The 20,739-nt window shown below is 39.8% G+C and overlaps 1 protein-coding gene across 1 annotated transcript; it reads right to left on the reverse strand.

Moving 5' to 3' along the window:
* Window positions 1-339: 339 nt before the first annotated feature.
* Window positions 340-19,356, reverse strand: BPNT2 (3'(2'), 5'-bisphosphate nucleotidase 2). The gene is made up of 5 exons (XM_081116283.1): window positions 18,711-19,356; window positions 12,048-12,210; window positions 10,427-10,522; window positions 2,774-2,935; window positions 340-1,289 (listed from the first exon to the last, which is right to left on the reverse strand). Exons 1-5 carry the CDS (start codon window positions 19,095-19,097, stop codon window positions 1,018-1,020), a joined length of 1,080 nt encoding a protein of 359 aa, XP_080972409.1. The 5' UTR covers window positions 19,098-19,356; the 3' UTR covers window positions 340-1,017.
* Between the last annotated feature and the right edge of the window lie 1,383 nt (window positions 19,357-20,739).

Raw genomic sequence — 20,739 nt, forward strand, 5'->3', positions numbered from 1 at the left:
AGCATAACTCATCCCCGAGGAGAGAATCTCTATATACAAACCTGGCAATTTTCTTAAAAAGTACTTAAACAGAGCTTTTGAAAATAATGAAAGCTGGTCAGTTCATATAGTGTCAAATAACTTTCAATTAATAATAGAATTGTTTACATTTTTGTAGTGCCTTATAGCATATTTTATCCCTAGTGAGAAAATGTAGCAAAATGCTAGTGCTAACCCTGAAATCTTAATCCAAACCTTACAAGTTAAAGACTAAAATGTTGGCCAAGAGGGAAAGAATGAAATCATGCACCATCTACAGGGAGACTGAAAATCAACAGCAAGACATCAGAAAAGCTGAACCCATGGGAATAACACATTTTTTCTTGTAGAAACAAAGCACACACACAAAAAAATTACAGCGCAGCCACCATGTATCTATATTCTCTACTAGCTGATGAACCTGTTATTGAAATTTCAAAAAAAAAAACAATTTAAGCTTTTTCTATTTAATTCATAAGAAATATTCAGGAACAGATAAATAGAACATTTGTTGCATATTAATGAACATGTGGCTTCTTGTGCTTTCCATCTGAATTAGGAGTAAAAACTCCAAATTACTGTTTTTAATGAGATATAAAGAAATATTAAACATCTACACGAAATCAATCCTTTCTTCAGCCCATTTTACTAACAATGAAGATTCATGATATTGTGTGAAAACAGTGACTCATAACAATGTAGACTCAGCTACAGGTTTTAATACACACACACACACACACACACACACACGCGCGCGCACCTTGTGTATGACAACTGTACGAAAATAGTCTCAAAAATAAAGACAATACTTGAGACATGAAGCAACCCATCTTCCCTGATCTTCCTATTACAGGGAAAATAAGTCTCTGATGCTTCATAAATACTTTAAAAAGTTCAGGATGGCCTTAACCATGCATAGTCTCCAACAATCATTTGAAGCCTCCAGCATTTCAGGCTGACCATTCAGCTCTGGAAGTGCTGTGATCCACAATCGACTGCTTATTTATGTCCTGTCTTCTCCAGATCTGGGAGTTTTTTGACCAGAGCTTGGTGGTTTACTTTGATGCTAGCCAGCAGCCCTCCTTCAATGCCGTCAGAACCGGTGTAACTGATTTCTTCACCACTCAGAGTAGTCATATGCCCCCCGAGGGCTTTTAAGATGGCATTGCCAGCACATATATCCCACTTTTTGATATATGTCACGTGAATATATAGATCAGCTTTTTCTTGACTCTTATCTGGCACATCTAAGAGCGCTAAAACTTTATAACCTAAAAGATAAACAAAGAATTTAGGTTACTCTTGGAAAGATTTAAAGAAAGTAGCTTACTTTTTTGAGCACACTGTTAAAAATAACAGCGCAGGGTGTGCAGGTGCTCTCTGTACTATCTTTGCAACTGCCAAATCTAAAGTTATTTAAAAATAGGTTGTTTTTTCTAACAAAATAACAGCACAGACATTAAACCCAAATGAACAAAAAATATACTGCAAAGTAACTTAAGTTATTCTCAAGTATAACCAAATATATGTCTATTTTAAACTTATATCTACTTTGTGGTTGTTTTCTATGAAATAATACACTCAGTACATATCATTTCCTATGGAATATTACACTGAAACTAAACACCCACAAGTTTCACCTGAATATCTAGAAAGGCTGGATTTGAGAGAATACAAAAATAACACTACTATCTTGTATCTTCTTTGTAATGAGGCAGAATTTAAAAATAAAATAAGACAACCGCAGAAGAAACTGGGTCTAGAAACTGGTTTATCCCATTCCTAATGAGTACTTTAGCTAATACCCTTCTCAACCAACCTAACAGAGTGCCTGTAAGAAATAATGAAGTCATATTAAGAAAAGCAGACCTATGTAATCAGTAAACCAAAACTATTTGGCTTAAAAGTTAATAAGCATTATTTTCCCCTTTATTATTGTGCTAAAAAGGTTTTCAAACACAAATGTTTCTGACCATTATTTGCTATTTATATGAATTAAAAGACTTTTATGATATTAAACAGTATTCAAAATAAGGGTGGACAAACGGCCTATGAGCCAAATCCAGGCAATGGCCTATTTTTATATAGACCTCAAGCTATAAATGATTTTTATATTTTGAAAGGGTAATTTAAAAAACAAAACAAAACAAAGACCAGCATGCATTATAGACCATATGTAGCTCACAAGGCCTAAAATATATACTATCTGGCCTTTCAAAAAAGCCAGCTGACCCCTGACCTATAACACGGACAATACAATAGTACAGAATATGCACTGAGCTAGCTGGGTGGGCACTAGACTCTGTTCATCCCAGACATGCAAGCTCAGGGCTTCAGGGGTGTTAAAAGTGATCCAGATATTAGCCACTGTAACAACACTTATGGTGTTTCCTGGCCTCCTTCTCAGATAGAAAGCATCATAATGTACTTGGATCTTTTCTTCTCTCCCTGATATTCCTAGAGTTAAACTAATGGGAAAATTATTTTGAAATAAGATCATATATAATGCTTTTGTAGTATTCGAGGAACAGAAATCACTATTGTGAAATTCTATTGGGAGACTGTTTCTATCAAGAAGGCATGTACAACTGAAATCCTACCCTAGAAATAACGAAGTGAGACCATGCCTGTCTTGAAAGTACACTGTCTACTTGCATTTACTTCCCAAGCATGTGGCAACCAAATCTCTCTCCTGACATCAGCCTTGACCTGGCTGGGAACACTTTACAGGCATCAAAAGGGAGCAGAAACATACCAGCACCACCAGCCGGGATAATTGCAGTCTGGTTTCCAAAAGTCTGAAGAGCAACCTGTTTGACCATTCCTGAGTGGGAGCGAGACACAACGATCCTTGGGGTCTTCTCATTGTAGGAAGAACGGGCTTTCACATTAGACCCACCATCTACCATTGCCCAAGCTGAAAAGCAAATATAATATCCATTAAGAGCACTGAAGTTTTAAAAAGTACAACTCAAAGTACCAAAAGAGACGGAAAAAAAAAATTCTTTTCCACAGTTACTTATATATTTTTTCAAAACAGAAGCTGAATTTTTTTTTCCTGAGGACAGAGAAATATGTTTGTTTTTACATTAAAATCGGCATATATTAATACAAAGCTAAAAAAGGCCATATAATCCTGCCCAGCCAAAGGTAATAACTATTAAACACTTGGCTTAAGAACTCCTAGGTTCCAGAGCTCCCTGTGGGGTGGCAGCTGAGTCCACTGGGATCACACTGCAACTCAACTTCTCTTTGCACCTAAGCCAGCTCCATTCCCTCCCTTCCACAAATGTAAGCCCAAGAGCACCCTGAGTAAACATCCTGCATGCCAATCTCTATCTCAAAGTTTGATTACTGGAGAACTCAATCCTTGACAACCTATGAAATAAGCACAATTTAAAATTTAAAATTATTAAAGAGATGAGTTAGATTTAGATATCTGCTTTGTCAAACAGTATTTAAAAAAAAGTTCTAGATTTCAAAACAGAAGTTTTTAAGAAGGTGGGGAGACTCCAGAGATGGCCTGAAATGTTTTTCTTGGTTTAGAAGTTTTCTTCACTGTCTCCCAATCTATACAAGAAAACAAACTTACTCAGAATTATCCCAATTAGATTGTGGTTCTAGCAGTCACTCACTATGGGATAAAATATAGTTAACCACAGCTAGCAATGAAAGCAACTGCATTACTACATATTCTTGGCTGCAGAAAAAGAAAAAAAAATTAACAGATCCAGGTTTCTGAGTTCCCCAAGGATGATGACAGCCTCCTGGACTCTTTCACACTTCTTTCTAAAAACCCTACATAGCAACAAGGAGAATAAATACAAACACCCTTACTCAATGCCTATAAGTAAAAGAGAGGATGGCTATCAACCCAAATATATAAGAAGGGGAGTAAATATCAAAGATCAGCTGAATCAGTGCTGCCTCTGACCCGTGTGGGGAATACGGCAGGAGCTTCATGGAAGTACCAAGAGGTCAGAGAATCTCAGTGGTGACAGTAGGTCAGCCAGAATTTATTCCCAGAAGGAAAAGGTCTCTTCTAAAATGAGAACTGCTGAAAGTAGGCCTGAAACTTGGTAGAGCAGTGAGAAGAGGAGGCTTGGAGAACAGAGGAAACCAAAAGTGAAGTCTTAATAACATACTGGATGATGTACAACACATCTTAGAATGATGACAAGACATTATATGTCATGTAATACTATGCAGTAGGAAGTGCACGAAGAATATCTACAATGTATTCTTTTTTTAAAAGAATAGTTTACTGATGTTTTAGAGAGAGAGGAAGGGAGAAGAGAAAAACATGGATGTGAGAGTGTAACAGTGATTGGCTGCCTCCTGCACACCCCCTAATGAGGATGGAGCCTGCAGCCCGGTGTGTGCCCTGACTGGGAATCGAACCAGCAACCTCTTGGTGGGCAGCACAACGCCCAACTGAGCCACACCAGCCAGGGCTACAATTGACAAAAATGCTAACTTTAATTCAATTAAGGCTCTAGAACTAATTGGTACTTTATAAAAAAAAAAAAAAGATGCACAAATATGTTAAATGATACCCTGAGGAAAGAGAAGAATCCAAAAGGACGAACACTCTATAAAAACTGACCTGGTCTTCTCAGGGAGTCAGTGCACTGGGAAAAAGGGGGCTGGACGTTGTTCTAGATTAAGAGAATGTAACCAAAAGAAATGCTTGTCACTTTACTGGCTCTTAGTTTGAAGCAACCAGCTGTAAAATTCACTTTAGAACAATTCAGAGAAATGTGAATACTGGATCAATTAAATAATAATTTTTAATTTTATTATTATATAAATAGCTCTGTTCTTAGTAGAAAAAACATATTCTTTTTTAGAGATGCATACCGAAGTACATTAGGGTAAAATGTCATGATCCTGTAATTTTCTGTAAAGTACAAAGGCCAAAAAAAAGGGGGGGGGGAGCAAATATATAAAAATGTTATCAACTGTTAAATCTAGATAAAGGAGTACAGCAGTCCCCTCTTATCTGCCGGGCGTACATTCCAAGACCCTCACAGGAGGCCTGAAACTGCAGGTAGTACAGAACCCTTTTTATACTGTATGTCTAATATGTAACTAAGATACATACATATATACATATAGGACCAACAAAAGGATGACTCACATCCTGGGTGGGACAGGGCAGGACAACATGAGATTTCATCACACTACTCAGAAGGGAGAGCAACTTAAAATTTATGAACTGTTTATTTCTGGAACTTTCCATTTAATATTTTTGGACTGTTGTTGATCTCAGGTAACCAAACCACAGAAAATGAAACTGCGATATGGGGAGACTACTGTATATAAAAATTTATTACAATTTTATGTTTGAAATTATTCATAATAAAAGTTTAAAAAAAGAACTGAGAAGAAAAAACTAAAAATCCTCTAAAATTTTTTTAGAAATGATCCAAAAATATGATTTAACTTAGAAGAGAATTTACAATGCTATCTCTCTAGAGGTCAGTATTGTGTAAGAGAAGAAAGACAGCATTATCTCAGTCGATAGTACCACAAAAATCTTAGATGAAAGTTACCAATTTAATATTAAAAAATATATATTTCATATTACATAAACTCAATACATTTAGTCATAACATTTCTATGGGAAAAATCATTTCAATCACCTTAAAAAATACAGTAGGTACTTAAATAAATGATGATTGATGATGGTGATATAATAGTGATAAGGTAAAACAACAGCTAACAGAATGTGTTTATTCTCTCAGTAAGTTATGCTAAAAAAAAAACACAAGTCCAACAGGAAGTAAAAAGTGATTGGTACTTTGCTACACAGACTTCAGACATTATAACTTTTTTATTTTAGAGAGAGAGGAAGGGAGAGAGAGAAACATTGATGTGAGAAAGAAACACAGATCAGCTGCCTCCTACATGCCCCCTACGGAGGATCAAGCTGGGAACCAGGGAATGTGCCCTGACTAGGAATCAAACAGGCAACCTTTTGGTTCACCAGATGACACCCAACCAACGAAGATGCACCAGCTAGGGCTATGACTTATTTTTAATAGCCACAAATTATCACTGTGTGAATATACTATACTACACTTAGACATTTACACACTACTTCATTAAAATACTACAAAAATCTCTTGCTTCTAAGCATTTCAAACTCAGTAAATGAATTCTAATAAAATCTGATAAGAATTTTGATCTGCTTTGCTCTACCTGCTGCCAATAATACCCACCTCCCGTTCATTATAGTCCTGTTGCTAAATTCCGGTAAACATACAGTATTTCACAGTTGGTACTCTGCCAGCATCGATATACAGTCTGGATCTGAAAATGACAGCCCAAGAACAGGGCTCACCAAACAGACCTTCAATCCAAGAATGGAAGGTCAACCCACCCTCACTGAGGACTATTGATTATTCTGGATATTTGCTGACTAGCAAGCACCTTATGTTCCAGTATGCTGGGCAAGAAAGCTAGATCACCAAAGAACAGGGCACTTTATTAGTAACTTACAAAGATATTTTTGGAACACGGCTTATTCCTATAAGTTAGAGATTTTTGGCTTTTTTATTCTAAGCAAGGTAAGTCTATGATACATATTTTTATAAAATAAAGTTGTTTTTCCAAATGGGCATTTTTCTATCCTGATTTCCCCCCCCTAAAATGAACAGATGTGGAAACTAGGGCCCAAAGAATGTGAATCTATTTGCCTATCTGATACCAATTTCCTCTGCATTCCCTTTATTACAGTTCTAACTCTCTTTGAAGTAGCAGGCTTTGTTTGTAGCTAAGCGTGTCATGTGACATCTGGCCAATGAGATGAAGCAGAGGGCTCAGATTAATATGAAGAATGGCCTGCACAGGTCTTTTGTCTGTCTTCTTTCCTCTTTCTTCCTAGAACAGACCCATGGAAACGGGAAGCAACTATCTTTGAGCATGCAAATAAAAAGCCATCTTCTAAGAAAAAAGCAAAAACAGAAAAGTCAACTTAACAGTATCATAAAGCCACTAAACCATCCCTATCCTTTGGCCGCCTTATTAGGTGAAACAAATGAAACTCTTACTTGTTTAACCACTGTAATCAGATTTACTTTATATGCAGCTAAATGAAGTCCTGACAGAAGAGGTAATGTAGGGCCTTGTCAAAGAATGAGAGGTCTTCAAGGACTTAAACAGTGCACTTAACTTTTATAGCCTGTTTTCCTTTTTATTAAAAAGTCACTGTCACTACAATTCCTATTTTATATTCTCTCCAGAGTTATGTTGAGGCTGAAGTGAATTTATGTCAATACATTTCATAAACTGTAAAAATACTAAACCAATGTGAGATGTTAAAAATAGGAGTTAGCTCTTACAGTGACATTTTTAAATGTATGGCTTTCATGGTAAGAGCTGGTAAAACCCTTTTTTTAATCTATAAAAGACATTAACATTTTTCCTTGTCACACTTATCAAAAGGTTCAAATGAAGTAACATTAAGTATACTGCAAATTGCTAAATACCATATAAATGTTAGTAATCATGGAACTATTATTATAAAAGTGATGTGCTATACTGATTTGCATAAAATTCCTGGGTTGATTCTTCCTCTAATTTAGCAGGATAAGCTTGAGGAGTGTATCAATTTTCGGAGTCTCCTTTTCTCATCTCTAAGTAGGAATACTAATAGTAATTGTGTGCCTCACTCACAAGCTATATTAAGTGTATTAGTACTGCTAAATTATACTCCAATATCCACTTTTCCTATTTTCCCTGAGTGACAGAATCCCTAAATTGTAGCTTGGATAGCCACTGAAAATAACACCTACATTTCTTAGCCTCCGTTGAGGCTGCATTCTAGCTATGTTTTGATCAATGGGATGAGACCTGATGTGTGAAATTTATAAGCCAAACCCTCAGTGGGAAATGTCCTCCAAGTCTCCCTTTTACCCTCACCTCTGGTGGAATGTGGATCAGGCAGTGAGCCACCCTTAGTCACACAGAGAAGAGCAATATATTCTACAACAGCAAAACAGCATGAGAGAACGGCCTGTGGCCCTGGTACCAGGGAGCTGTCAGGGCAACCCTGAGCTGCTTATACATAGGCTGTTAGGAAGAAAGAAATAAACTTGTTTTGTTCAACCTCCTGTATTTTGGTGCATATTATTACAGCATCCTAAATTATCAGCCTAATCTGTATCCTAACTAATTCAGTAAGTATTAAAGAAAATACGTGAAAGCAATCCATAAACCATAAAGCAATTATATAATTAATCTATGTCACAGTAATGATATCAACCTTTTGTAGCTCAACAAACTGTCAACTTTAAAAACTATTTGAATTATAAAAATGAAATAAAACGTGAGATACCACAAAGTAGATTTTGCTTTGAAATGCAGAGCCAATAGTCATATGTTCAGCCTGTCTTAGAGCAGGCAGAACTAGGGACACAAGGTTATTCTGCAAAGCAAATAAATTTAATCAAAACTTAACCTTATGTCTATTTCTCTCCACTTCATATACAGTCTTTTATGCAGTGCCAGCCACACCACTGAGACACAATAGAGATGCTGGAGTAAACAAGAGAATTGTATGGATGCCTGGTGTACTGGTTTCCTAGAGCTGCTATAACAAATTACCACAAACTTTATCCTTATGGTAGGTGAAATTTATTTTCTCAGTCTGGAGGACAGAGGCCCAAATCAAGATGTTAGCAGGGTTTGCTCCTTCTGAATGGCCTAAGGGAGAATCTATTTGCAGCCTTTCTTCCAGCTTCTCCTGGCTGCCAGCACTCTTTGTGTCCCTTGATATGAATCACTCCAATCTGTCTCCACCTTCACATCGCTTATCCTGTGCATCTGTGTACCCTATTTCTTATAAGGACACTCTCATTGCTTTAAGGGCCCACCCTAATCCAGGATAATCTCACCTTGATATTTACCTTAATTATATCCTTATTTCCAAATAAGGTCACATTCTGAAGTCCACGTTGTTATGGGCTGAATTTTGTTCCCCCAAAAGGTATGTCGAAGTCCTACCCCACTCAGCACTTCAGAAACCATCCTTATTTGGAAAAAGGGTACTTGCAGATGTGATTAGTTAAAATGAGGTCATGCTGGAGTAGGGAAGGCTCTTAATCCAACATGACTGGCGTCTTTACAAGGAGAAAAGAGAAACAGTCACAGAGACACAAAGAGAATGCCATGAGATGATGGAGGCAGTGATCGGAGTGATGTGCTTACAAACTAAGGGACACCATGGATTGACTGTCTGCAAACTGCCAGAAGCTAGGACAAAAACACGGAGGATTCTCCCCTACAGGTTCCAGAGAGCATAGCTCTGCCAACACCTTGATTTTGGACTTCTAGCCTCCAAAACTGTGACAGACAAATTTGTTTAAAGACACAGTTTCTGGTTTGTTTTTATGGCAGTCCTAGGAAATACAGGGGTAAATACGAATTTGAGGGGGACATTATTCAACCTACTAAACCTGGTTATTAGGGCAGCTTTTAACACTGCCAAAGAGGATACGCTCACCATCAACGAGTTCATCATCTGCATGATCCTTGCCCTGCATTTTTTATGGGAGTTACCAACGAAAAGTATGACAATTCCCTTCAGATTGTCAGCAATATTGCTTACACTACTAATTGTTTCCCTCAACTTCTCCACTACGACAAATCATGGTCTCATTGTGGACTTAAGACCATGGCTAGCCTTTCTAGACAGGCAAACTGCAGCATAACAGCTGCAGTGATACCAAAATGTCATTCCAGAACTGAGTAGCACTGGTAAGGTTTTGGGCAAGGTTCACTCCTAAACTGAATGGGCTCTTTGGCATGGTCTTCCATACTCTCACCTTCAACATGATCATCGAGGATCTGACCTGACATCTGCAGGAAGCTAACAAACATGGCTGCAGCCAGAAGGTGGGGAAGCAAGGGTTAGAAGGGGTTCTGAAGGGAGTCTGGGGCTATAAAGGGATTAGCCTATTGAGATTTTCACAGTAACACCATCCATTTTAAATGCTGAGGTTGGCATTACCTTTAACCACTACAAGATCAAGCTCATTTCCTAATAACAGATTTTGCTAAGGCCACTTCAGGGTGGACCTCAGAATTCACACAGAATCCAATGTGTAAGAGCCCAGGACCTCAGCAGCTGGTGAGTCCGTACTAGCTGTATTCCTCAATACACTAAGAATCTCTCATCTTCATTAAACAGTGTCTATCCTCTAAGGAAAGTTTAGGTAGCCCTGCTTTGTCATTTATTCTGAGTACCAACAATAAAATCTTCACTGTACCCAGTGAAGGGGTGAGGTAGGGTAGGGGACTGACTCTAATAATTACTGAGCAACAGCTGAGATTCTGACAGGATAGTAAGTACTACAGGCAAATGATTTAATAACATTAACTCTTAGTCTGACATATTTCTTACCTGTATATTCAGAAAATGGCTTATGTATTACTCCTAGGACAGGATGACCATTCACCGCCACACAAACCATAGTAGTGACATACTTTCGAAGATCCTCTATGAGAAATAAACACAATTGTTAAAGTAACTTATATAAATTCAGGATACAATGTTATACTTTATTTCATTAAAAACTTACTTACATTTTATAAACTGTCTTTTATAGTCAACAATGCCCTCAAGCCAAGAGAGTCTAGCAGTAAAAGCAGGTTTAAGGAAGTAGTTGAGTTTTGGTTTTATAAGCAAATTACCTGGGTTATTCTCCCAGCCTACCACTTTATTAGCTGCATTTCTTTGGGCAAATTATTTAAATTCAGTTTCCTCATCTGTAAAATATATACATTAATTAAGTACCCATCTTTAAATATTAAAATAATTTTTAATTTTAGTATTAAATTTAAAAATCAAGTTAAGTACTTAGAATAGTTTCTGCACGAGGTATTAGCTCACTAAATATTATCACAATTATATAATCAGGCCAATCTTGGTTTCAGAAAAACTTTTTATAAACAAACACCTCAATAGTCTATATTTCTATTATTTACTCCTGCAAAATATTGTTTTATAATTTCAGTTACTATTAGATATACAACCTAGTGTCTCCCCCATTCTCCACATAGTTAACTACCGAGCATCTATTAACTGTCAGTCAAGTGCAGTGCTTAAGTACTAGAACACCAAGGTGACAAAGTGGAAGCCCCGCAGTCAGAGAACTTACCATCTAGAAGGAAGATAAATGTGTAAGAAACCAACTTTAACATGTATACCAAGAGGACAGAGAAAAGGCAAGAATTAGATATCTTTGGGTAAGAAACAAGGCATGGGAGACGATGCATAGAAATGAAATCTGAGCTAACACTAGATAAAAAGAATGAAAATAGCAGGTAGGGTGGTAATTCTTTCTTTCGCTAATTACTTGCTCTCTGGATGGCTAGGGTTTACTATTTTGAATTCCAACAGACGTATATGCAATAAAATCTAAATTCCCACTATCACAAGTAAATATTATATTCTGACCATATAAATACCTCAGTAACACATACCTCAATATATAAAAAACACCTTAATAAATGTCAAATAAGAACCATTTGTTTTAACTGCTAAAACTTCCCTTCACTGAAAAATCAGTGACATAATGAGCCATCACCACCAATAATATTATGGCATAACTACACTGGTTTGGAACCCCTTGGGGGGGGGGCGCACTGAGAATGCAAATGGTTCATACAACAATGCATTAGCCGGCTGGCATGTCTCAGTGGTTGAGCGTCAACCTATGAACCAGGAGCTCACAGTTCGATTCTGGGTCAGGGTACATGCCCAGGTTTTGATCCCCAGTCGGAGGTGTGCAAGAGGCAGCCCATCAATGACTCTCTCTCCGTCTCCCTTCCCCTCTCTGAAACCAATAAAAACATATTTAAAAAAAAAACACACAAAAAAATGCTGTCTTAAAATCTAACGGAAAAATTGTCTGAGATTGGTAAAATATCTACCACCATGTATATATTATCTGCGCTCGTTCTGGTTCTCTGATATATAATGGCAATCTAGAATTTGAGATCAATTTTAATTTTAAAATTACCCGTATACTCCTGTGTAGCATCAAGTGGGTCGATCCAGACAGTGACACTTTCTGCTGGTACCTCTTTAGGGGTAGCTATTTCCTTCAGGATGTCCTCAGGAATTTTACGATCCCATAAGATAACCTCCTGATCGCTGGCATCCACATGTTCCTCTGTATTTATCTGCATCAAAAATAGGTGATAATTAAAATTTTTTACAGTAAGAAAAAAAATCATTACCTGAGAAAGCACAAAAGAGAAAAATATTTCAAACAAAATCACATAACTTGAAAGTAGGTAAATTAGTAGTTTACTTCAAAGCATTTCATTGCAAAATGAAACTGTCAGAGAAATTCCAGCAACATCATGTCTTCGAGTTCTTTCCAATCTAATATTTAAGCTTAGCTTGTTGTCTAAGCAAGACAAAGAATCCCAATATAGAGAAATATAAAGTAAGCCTCAAAGAAGCCACCAGGGTACTGTGCTTTCTGACAAGCTCCCTGTCCAGAGTAGATCGATGTGTTTATATTGAATGTGACACCATGCCTAGACCCCATACTACAGTGTCAGAGTAATTATAACACCGACAGTACATGAGCAAAAAGTCATACTGGGTGAAAACCCACAGCTACCAGCAATCTCTGGAAAGTACCCTGAAATATCCCAAATTGTCCTTGAAGAGGTTAAAAATAGTAATATTCCTGAAACACCAAGCTACTTAAATCATAAAATATTTTTAATATAGTGTATAGTAAACATCCAATTCGTCCATTCACTTTTTCCTTTGCTGATTTAGCAAATGTTTACTGATTGCTCACAGTATACCAGACAAAAGTAAGTCTCTCTCTTTATGGAGCTTAGATTCTAGTGAAGAAGATAAATATACACGATACATAAATAAACCATGTGGTACGCTGGAGAAAATAAAGTAGGGAAGAACAGGAAGTGGGTGTAGGAGAGCAGAAGAAGGACTGTTCTTTAAGATAGGGTGTCTAGGGTTATTCACAATGGGCCCAAATTGGAAACTACCAAATGTCCATCATCTGATGAATGGATAAACAAAATGTGGTATATCCATACAAAAAAATATTATTCAGCCATAAAAAGAAATGAAGTACTGATCCATACTACAGCATGGATAAACCCCCAAACATTATACTAAGTGAAAAAAGCAGACACAAGAGACTGCATGCTGGATGATTCCATTTATGTGAAATCTCTAGAAGAGGCAGAACTATGGAGACAGTAGATTAGTGGTTGTCTGGGGCAGAGGTTAGAACAGGGATTAGCAATAAATGGGCAAAGGGATATAATTAGGGAGATGAAATTTTTCTAAAACTCATTAATGACAATGGTTGCACTATTCAGCATATTGACCTCTGGAGAGATGAGGAAGGAGGTCAGACAGTAATGAAAGTCAGATGATGAAGGACCCTGCAGGAACGACACAGTCAGTTGTCCCCCATCATAACCACTATTAACAACGTGCAGAGAGTCCTAGCCATTGTAGAAAGCTAAAGGGTGAGAGTATGGGGAGAGGTACAAGGATTAGAAAGAAGCAAAATATGTAACTGATATGTGATTATTAAAAAAATTCAAAAGAACTTGTGGATATATTATAGAACAAAATATAGCCAAGTTGCTAGATACAAGGTCAATAATTATCAACCAACTGCATTTTTATATACTAGCAAGAAATATTAAAAATATTTAACATAAAAAAAGAAAACCGCCCTAGCCAAAAGTCTGACTCAGTGGTTAGAGTGTCGGCCTGCGAACTGAAGGGTCCTGGGTTTGATTTCGGACAAGGGCACGTACCTTGGATGCAGACTCAATCCCCAGCCCCAGTCGGCACGTGCTTGAGGCAACCAATCAACGTGTCTCTCTCACATGGATGTTCCTCTCTCTCCCTCTTCCCCTTCTACTCTCTCTGAAAAGCAATGGAAAAAATATCCTCGGGTGAGGATTAAAAAAAAGAAATCCACTTATACTAACAACAGAAATAAATTACCTGGAAATAAATGTACCCAAGATTTGCAAAAACATTATCAAGAAAGCATATTAAAAAACATTAATGCATCTATTCTTGTTGTGTTCCCCCCCCCCCCAATGGTATGCTGTAACTTTTCTGCTGGACTCTCAGACTTCCAGAAAGGTACTCTTGTCCATGAGTAACGGACAAAATCTATGTTCTTTGAGGGAATGAATGACAGTAGAGAACTCCTGACATCTTGCAGACATCACTCTATAGCATTTTGGTTTTAGAGCCCACACTTTTAACGACAATGTTAGGCTACCTCAGGTGAACGAATGTAAGAATATTCACCATGCAAAAACCACAGAATAAACCATGTACAGTATACTAAGAAAATTCTGGTTTCAACCACCATTTGGATTCCTAAAATAAGCCTTTGATTGCTCTTGCCTCCTACAGTGTATTGGATTCTTTCACTCATTCAACAACTATTTAATGACTACATATTCTAAACTGCTTTGGGTACTGGGATATAATAATGAACAAAAAAGACAAAAATCACTGCTTTTATGGAGCTTCCCTTCTCAGCCCAGTAACCATCTTCCTAAATGAGAATGATTATATTACCCCCCACTTAAAACCTTCCAATGATGTCTCATTACACAGAGATAAAATCCAGACTGCTTACTATCACCTACAAGGCAAAGGCCTGGATGGCCTGGCCCCAGTAACCTTTCTCTATCTGCACTCTTATTTATTACATTCCAAACTGACTTGTCTTCTGGTCCCCTGCCCTCAAGCCTTGGTGCTTGTGCTCTTATACTCATACTCTCTTTTACCAAATCTCTGCATGACGGTCTACTTTTCATTCAGCTCTCAGCTCAAACGACAGTGCCTCAGATCGGCCTTCCCCGACTACCCATGGCCAAAGCAGGGTCCCCCAATCACTCTTCTCACATGTTCTCACTTTTATTTCTTCAAAGCCTTTATCTATGAAGTCAACCTATTTGTTTACATGTTAACTATCTATCTTACCCACTAGAACACTAAGATCGGTGAGTTCAAAGACACAGTTCGTTCATTACGCAGCCCCATCCCCACTGCCTAAGCCAGCGCCTTAATAACAGGTGCTCAAGAAATCCCTGACTGGCCACCTTCTTCACGAGCGCAGCTTCATTTCTTCTCCATAACCTCTCCCACTCAATCTACTCTCCCTCCCTCATCGCTAAGCCTATCTGTCCCAGTCCTCAACAGGGAGCTGAGGGGTAAGAAATCAAGGTTCCAACACACAACTAATGCCATTTAGGTGACAATTCAGGTACTGTGGGGTTAAAGAGGCATTTGGTTAATACCTTAAGGTATCGTTTACTGCATTTCTCCATAAATCACTAAATCTTAGTAAGTTTTACTATCAACTACTCCCTCTCAAATACATCCCTATAAATAATTAAGCAGGCTCTAGGGTCTCACATTTTAAAAACATACATACCAAAAAAAAAAAAAATCCACAGAGCCTTCGCTTAGTACCAAATAATACCCTAGCCAAGCTCCTTAGTGGCACGACTTCTGTAAAGACCTGTCTATACACACTGTCTCCATTTCCTCACCTCACATCTTCTTCAATTTTGCTTCCTTCCCCATCAAGCCACCAAGCACGCACTCACAAAGTTCACCACTGACCTCCGTAAAGAACCATTAAGAGGATTGTCCTGACAGCAGAATTCCAGCACCTTGATGTCTTGGGTATGTGACTTACCTAGGCTAGTCAACTAATCTTTCTGAGTTGCAGTTACCAAGTGCTAAAAATGAGTGACAAATAGATCTGCCTATAGGGTTCTTTGGATGACTCAATGAAATAAAGAAGGTAAAACAAGCAGTACAGTGCTTAACACAGATAAGTAATTAATAAAAGTTGGCTGCTATTACTATTAAGTGATTATTTTCAGTCTGCAATGCTTACTGCTACAATGATTATCACATTACTAGTTATCCTAATTTTAACGGAGAGGAAACTGTAGCTCAAAGTTTAATTACTGGCCAGGATCACCTAGGCTGGAGACTGGACAAGATGTCATGCCATGTTCTCTGCATAGTGTTGTTTACCCTTTACCTACTAGATGCCAAAAGCATTCTACCCCTAGTTCTGAGAACCAAAAATCTCCAGAGGGACAAAAATGTCCCCTGAGGGGAAAACTGTCGCCACTTTAGTGCTCTAGAGCAGAGATTTTTCAACCTGTGTGCTGCAGGAGGCACAATGCCATGCCACAAGAATTTTTAAAACATGGAACACCTGACTATTTAGTGAGGGGCACTGACTTTTCCCTTAGACTGTCAAATAAAAAAATGACAACAGCCAACACAATGATAGCTGTACGGTGTGAATGAATCAAAATTATACCAATTTTTTTGTCAGATCAGCAAAAAATAGAATATATTTTGGCGTGCTGCATAATTTTAGTAATTCATTTACGTGCGCCATGAGATAAAAAGGTTGAAAATCACTGCTCTAGAGTGAAATCTGCTATATCGTTTTTCTGAGGGGTGAACATTAAATAGGAAAGCTCAAGTATCTTACTCTAGTAAAGTCGTGGGATTGAAAAGAGACCTCTCTCCATTTGCATGGGGCACCAGTATAAAAGAAAAGGGTATCTGTGGCTTCTTGATGCTAATTTTTCATGAGAAAATAAACTGAGTGGGATTTAAGTTCCTTACAAAAAAATTGCAGGTGAAGCTTCAAAAACAAGATATTTAAGACTGTACTTCTCAGTGTTGGGGGAAGGGACTGAGGAAAGAAAAGAATGTATGGCTGAGTTTCTACTTAGATGGCTACAACATTTGGCCTCTAGTCTAACAACATAGTGACAAAAAGAGATAGCTCGACATGACACCATCCTATTTTGCTATTGTATAAATTAACATAGCCTCCTCTGTTCCACCAATCACCATCCAACATGAACACTAAAGATGTACACGCAAACATTCAAACAAACCCAAGAAAATAAAAAGTTATTTTATATAAAGGCAGACTTCAACATCTACATTCTGAAAGCTTAGCTTTAGTGTTTAATAAAAGGCAGCTCACTCCCTTGGCAGCTATTCCCTTAGTGTTTGCTAATAAGTGAGAAAGCAAACTCAGAATCCTGTGGAAGTTACCCAAGACAAAAGCTTTGGCAGAGATAGAGTGCGGTGGAGTTTGCATGTGAACACACACGCACAGATTTACGCATGAGTGTTCAATATTTAAGAATATTTTTATCTTTACCTTAAAAAAATTCAACTCTGCTTACTATATTTCACTATTTCTGCTTTTAAGTTTCTACAATTTTATATTTCCCTAGGAAACCACACTATAAATTCTGTTTTAAGTAGCCTCCTAAAGATCTAGCTAAAATGAAGAGTTAGATAGCTGTGTAGTGAAGTGTCATGAACTTCAAATTTCCCATTTGCAAAATGGGCATAAATAAAATTTACTTCTGAAGTTGCCATAAGGATCAAATGAAGTCTTGTGTGGCCAGTATCGAGTGTATTCCGGGCACCTAGAATACACTCGATAAATTGCTACTGTTATAACTATAGCAACTTCTTTGAAACCCCAGTTTCTTCCACCAACTACAGGGAAGAATGTTGTGTCTTGGGGGTGCAAGAGATGCAAACAGTGTAATATAAGCTGTAAAAAAGAAGGGCAGGGCAAAAGAAAAAGTGACAATGTTGTGTGTTGTGTTTAAGAATTGTGTGAATTACATGTGGTATTCAGCAGCTCATGATATGAAAGCCAATGTTCCTTGCTGGGGAAAAAAATTAAGGACAGGAAAAAAAAGAGGAAGAAAGAAAACCACAGAAATAATAAAACAGACTAGAAGGAGGCTCACACATGGTATGTAATTCTACAATGACCAATACTCTCCTAACTCTTCCAAAGAAGCCCCAGGTTAGATCTCATTGTTTATCTAGTTAATTAAATTCCACTGGAAACAATTTTTCTTCCCAGTAGCCAAAATGTCTGAATTTCCCTAAGAAAGTAATTCCTTACCAAAACTCTACCCAAAGAAAGAGCAAATGTTCTTCAATTCTTACTTTCTGGAGCAAATAAGGGATAGATGGTTGAAATGAAGTTGCTGAGAAATATACTTCCAAACACCTCCTTGAAGGGCCCCCCAAATATGTGCCATTAAGAGGGTCCTGATAACGTTACAACTAAGGTAATTCATAAGCATCCACCCCACAAAGGCCGGGCGCCCGAGCAACTCGTCCACAGTTGCTGGCCTTCAGCTGACTCCTGGTAGGTCGGCCAGAATACATTTATTATACAGTCACGCTCTTTCCAGTAATTAAATCAAGGAAGGCTAGAGGACTTGGAGGCTCCGGTGCAACCCCTTTCATTTTACAGAACAGTTTGAGGCAGGGAGTTAAGGTAACCTCAGCCCTTCGATGGGAAAGCCCACCCACAACCCAAAGCTCCTGATCCCAGGTTCAGAGCTGAACGCACCCTCGGGAAGGGGCCAGAGGGCATGGGCCCGTAGTCAGGCTGCCTGCGAGCTCACCCGGCGCTTCCACACACTGTGTGTACGACCTTGAGCACCTCCAGTTCGGCGTCTCAATCTCCATCCACGTCTGTAAAACGGGAGCGAGCCCCGGGAGGAGCCCACGCGATGGGACAGGTCCCCAGGCTCCCCGCAGCGCCCCCGGGCCCGGCGCTCGCGGCACCCACCTGCACGTTGGGGAAGGCGGTCTTGAGCAGGTAGAACATCTTGCGGTTGGACAGCACGTCCCCGCTGGTCATCTTGTCGTCGGCTCCCTCGCGCGTCTTCCCCTTGGACTTCTCGTGCAGGACGTTGCTTTCGCGGACGCGCCTCACCTCGTCGCCCCCGCGGACCGCGGCCAGCACCGACACGGCCAGCATCTCGCGCAGGTCCACGCTGCCTCCCTCGGCCGCGGCCGCGGGCCCCGCCGGGCCGCCGCCGGGCTCGCCGCCCAGGCTGAAGAGGCTGAAGCGGCCGGCCAGGAAGCCCGAGTAGAGGTGGTAGAGCACGCCGAGCCCCAGCAGGCAGAACACGGCCACCCCCAGGGGGGACAGGCGGATGCCCATGGGGGCCATGGCGCTGGAGGCCGGGCGCTCCGGGCGGCGGCCTTCACAGGCCTCCCCGCGCACCGCCGCCGCCGCGCTCCCGGGCCGGGCGCCGCGCGTTCTACAGGGGCGCCCGCTGCCCGGCGCCCGCGCGCCCCATCGCTCCTTCCCGGGGAGGCTGAGCCGCGCCGCGAAGCACACCTTCGCCCTTCCTCCGGCCCAGCTCCCACAGCGGCGCAGCCCGGGCTCCGCGGCCCGCCGGCGGACCTCACATCCACGTTAGCCAACTGCCGGGAGGTGAAAGGGTAGCGTGGGTGTGTATCCGGGTTACGCAAAGGGGCGGGGCGATGGCGAGGGGCGGGGCGGGGCGGGGCGGGGCTGAGCGCCGGCTCCGCGCTCCCGGAGGTGCTGGGCTGCCGCCTTTCCTCGGAATCGCTCAGTGTTTCGGTTTTCAAATCGCACCTGGACGTCGCGAAGCCCCTTTCCATGCGGGGAAGAATACCGAGTGCCTGGTGAAAATGTAATCGCCCTTTGAGCGCCAATATATGCATGAACCAAAGCGATAGGGACAGTCCTGACTGCTGAAGAACGGAGAAAAATAAGTCTTTTTATTCTAAAATATATCTTTATTGATTTCAGAGAGAGGAAGGGAAAGGGAGAGAGAGAGAAACATCAATGATGAGAGAGGCATTGATCGGCTGCCTCCTGCGCGCCCCCGACTGGAGAGTGAGCCCGCAACCCGGGCCTGTGCCCTGACCGGAATCCAGCCGAGATCTCCCGGATCCCAGGTTGATGCTCAACCGCTGAGCCACAGCGGGCACGAATAAAAGTTATTTTAAGAGAGATCTGCAGCCTTTTTTCGCCAGCGCTTATGTTTTTAAATCGGCTCTCTGCATTCTTGCAGGCAGAGCAGGGAGGTGAGCGGTGACAGGAGTAATTTTGCTTGCTTCTTTACTGGCATCTCTTGTAATCTAAATGCTTGTGCATTTATATCGGTGTGTATACTCTATATAGATAGCACGCGTTACCTCTGCCTTACAGTATAAACCATCCTGTGTCAGCGATTTTCAAACTTTTTCCTCTCATGGCACACGTAAGCTAATTACTAAATTTGTGCAGCACACCAGAAAATGTATTTTTTGCAGATCTGATTTAAAAAAAAAAGAAGTATAATTTTGATTCTTTCACACCAGACAGCACTGTGTGGGCTGTTGTCATTTTTTAATTTTTTTTTATTTGACAATCTTAGGGAAAATAGATCAGTGCCCCTGACTAAATAGTCAGGTATTGAATGTTTTAGAAATTCTTGCAGCATACCAGCTGAAAATTGCTGCTCTACGTAGCTGAAAAACATGCCTTGTTACTGGGCTTTCATAATCAAGAAACACTGTGTGTGTGTGTGTGTGTGTGTGTGTGTGTGTGTGTGTGTAGAGAGAGAGAGAGATCTGCCAGTTCGTTTCCTTGTAATTTTCTTTTTTTTTAAGTGCTTTTTAGGGGGACAATATAATTAATTAAAGGTTCAGGCTAGTTGGACCCTAGGTAAAAGTGCTTTTACTAACTTTCTGAGAAAGCAAAACAAAACAGTGAACTGATGTCATTTCTTCATGTTTAAATACTAAACTTCCAAGATGAGTATAACTTGTAGTTTTCCCTTGAATGATTCAATCCTATG

Source organism: Miniopterus schreibersii (genome assembly GCF_964146895.1).
Source record: "Miniopterus schreibersii genome assembly, chromosome: 17".
In the NCBI taxonomy this organism is placed as follows: Eukaryota; Metazoa; Chordata; class Mammalia; order Chiroptera; family Miniopteridae; genus Miniopterus; species Miniopterus schreibersii.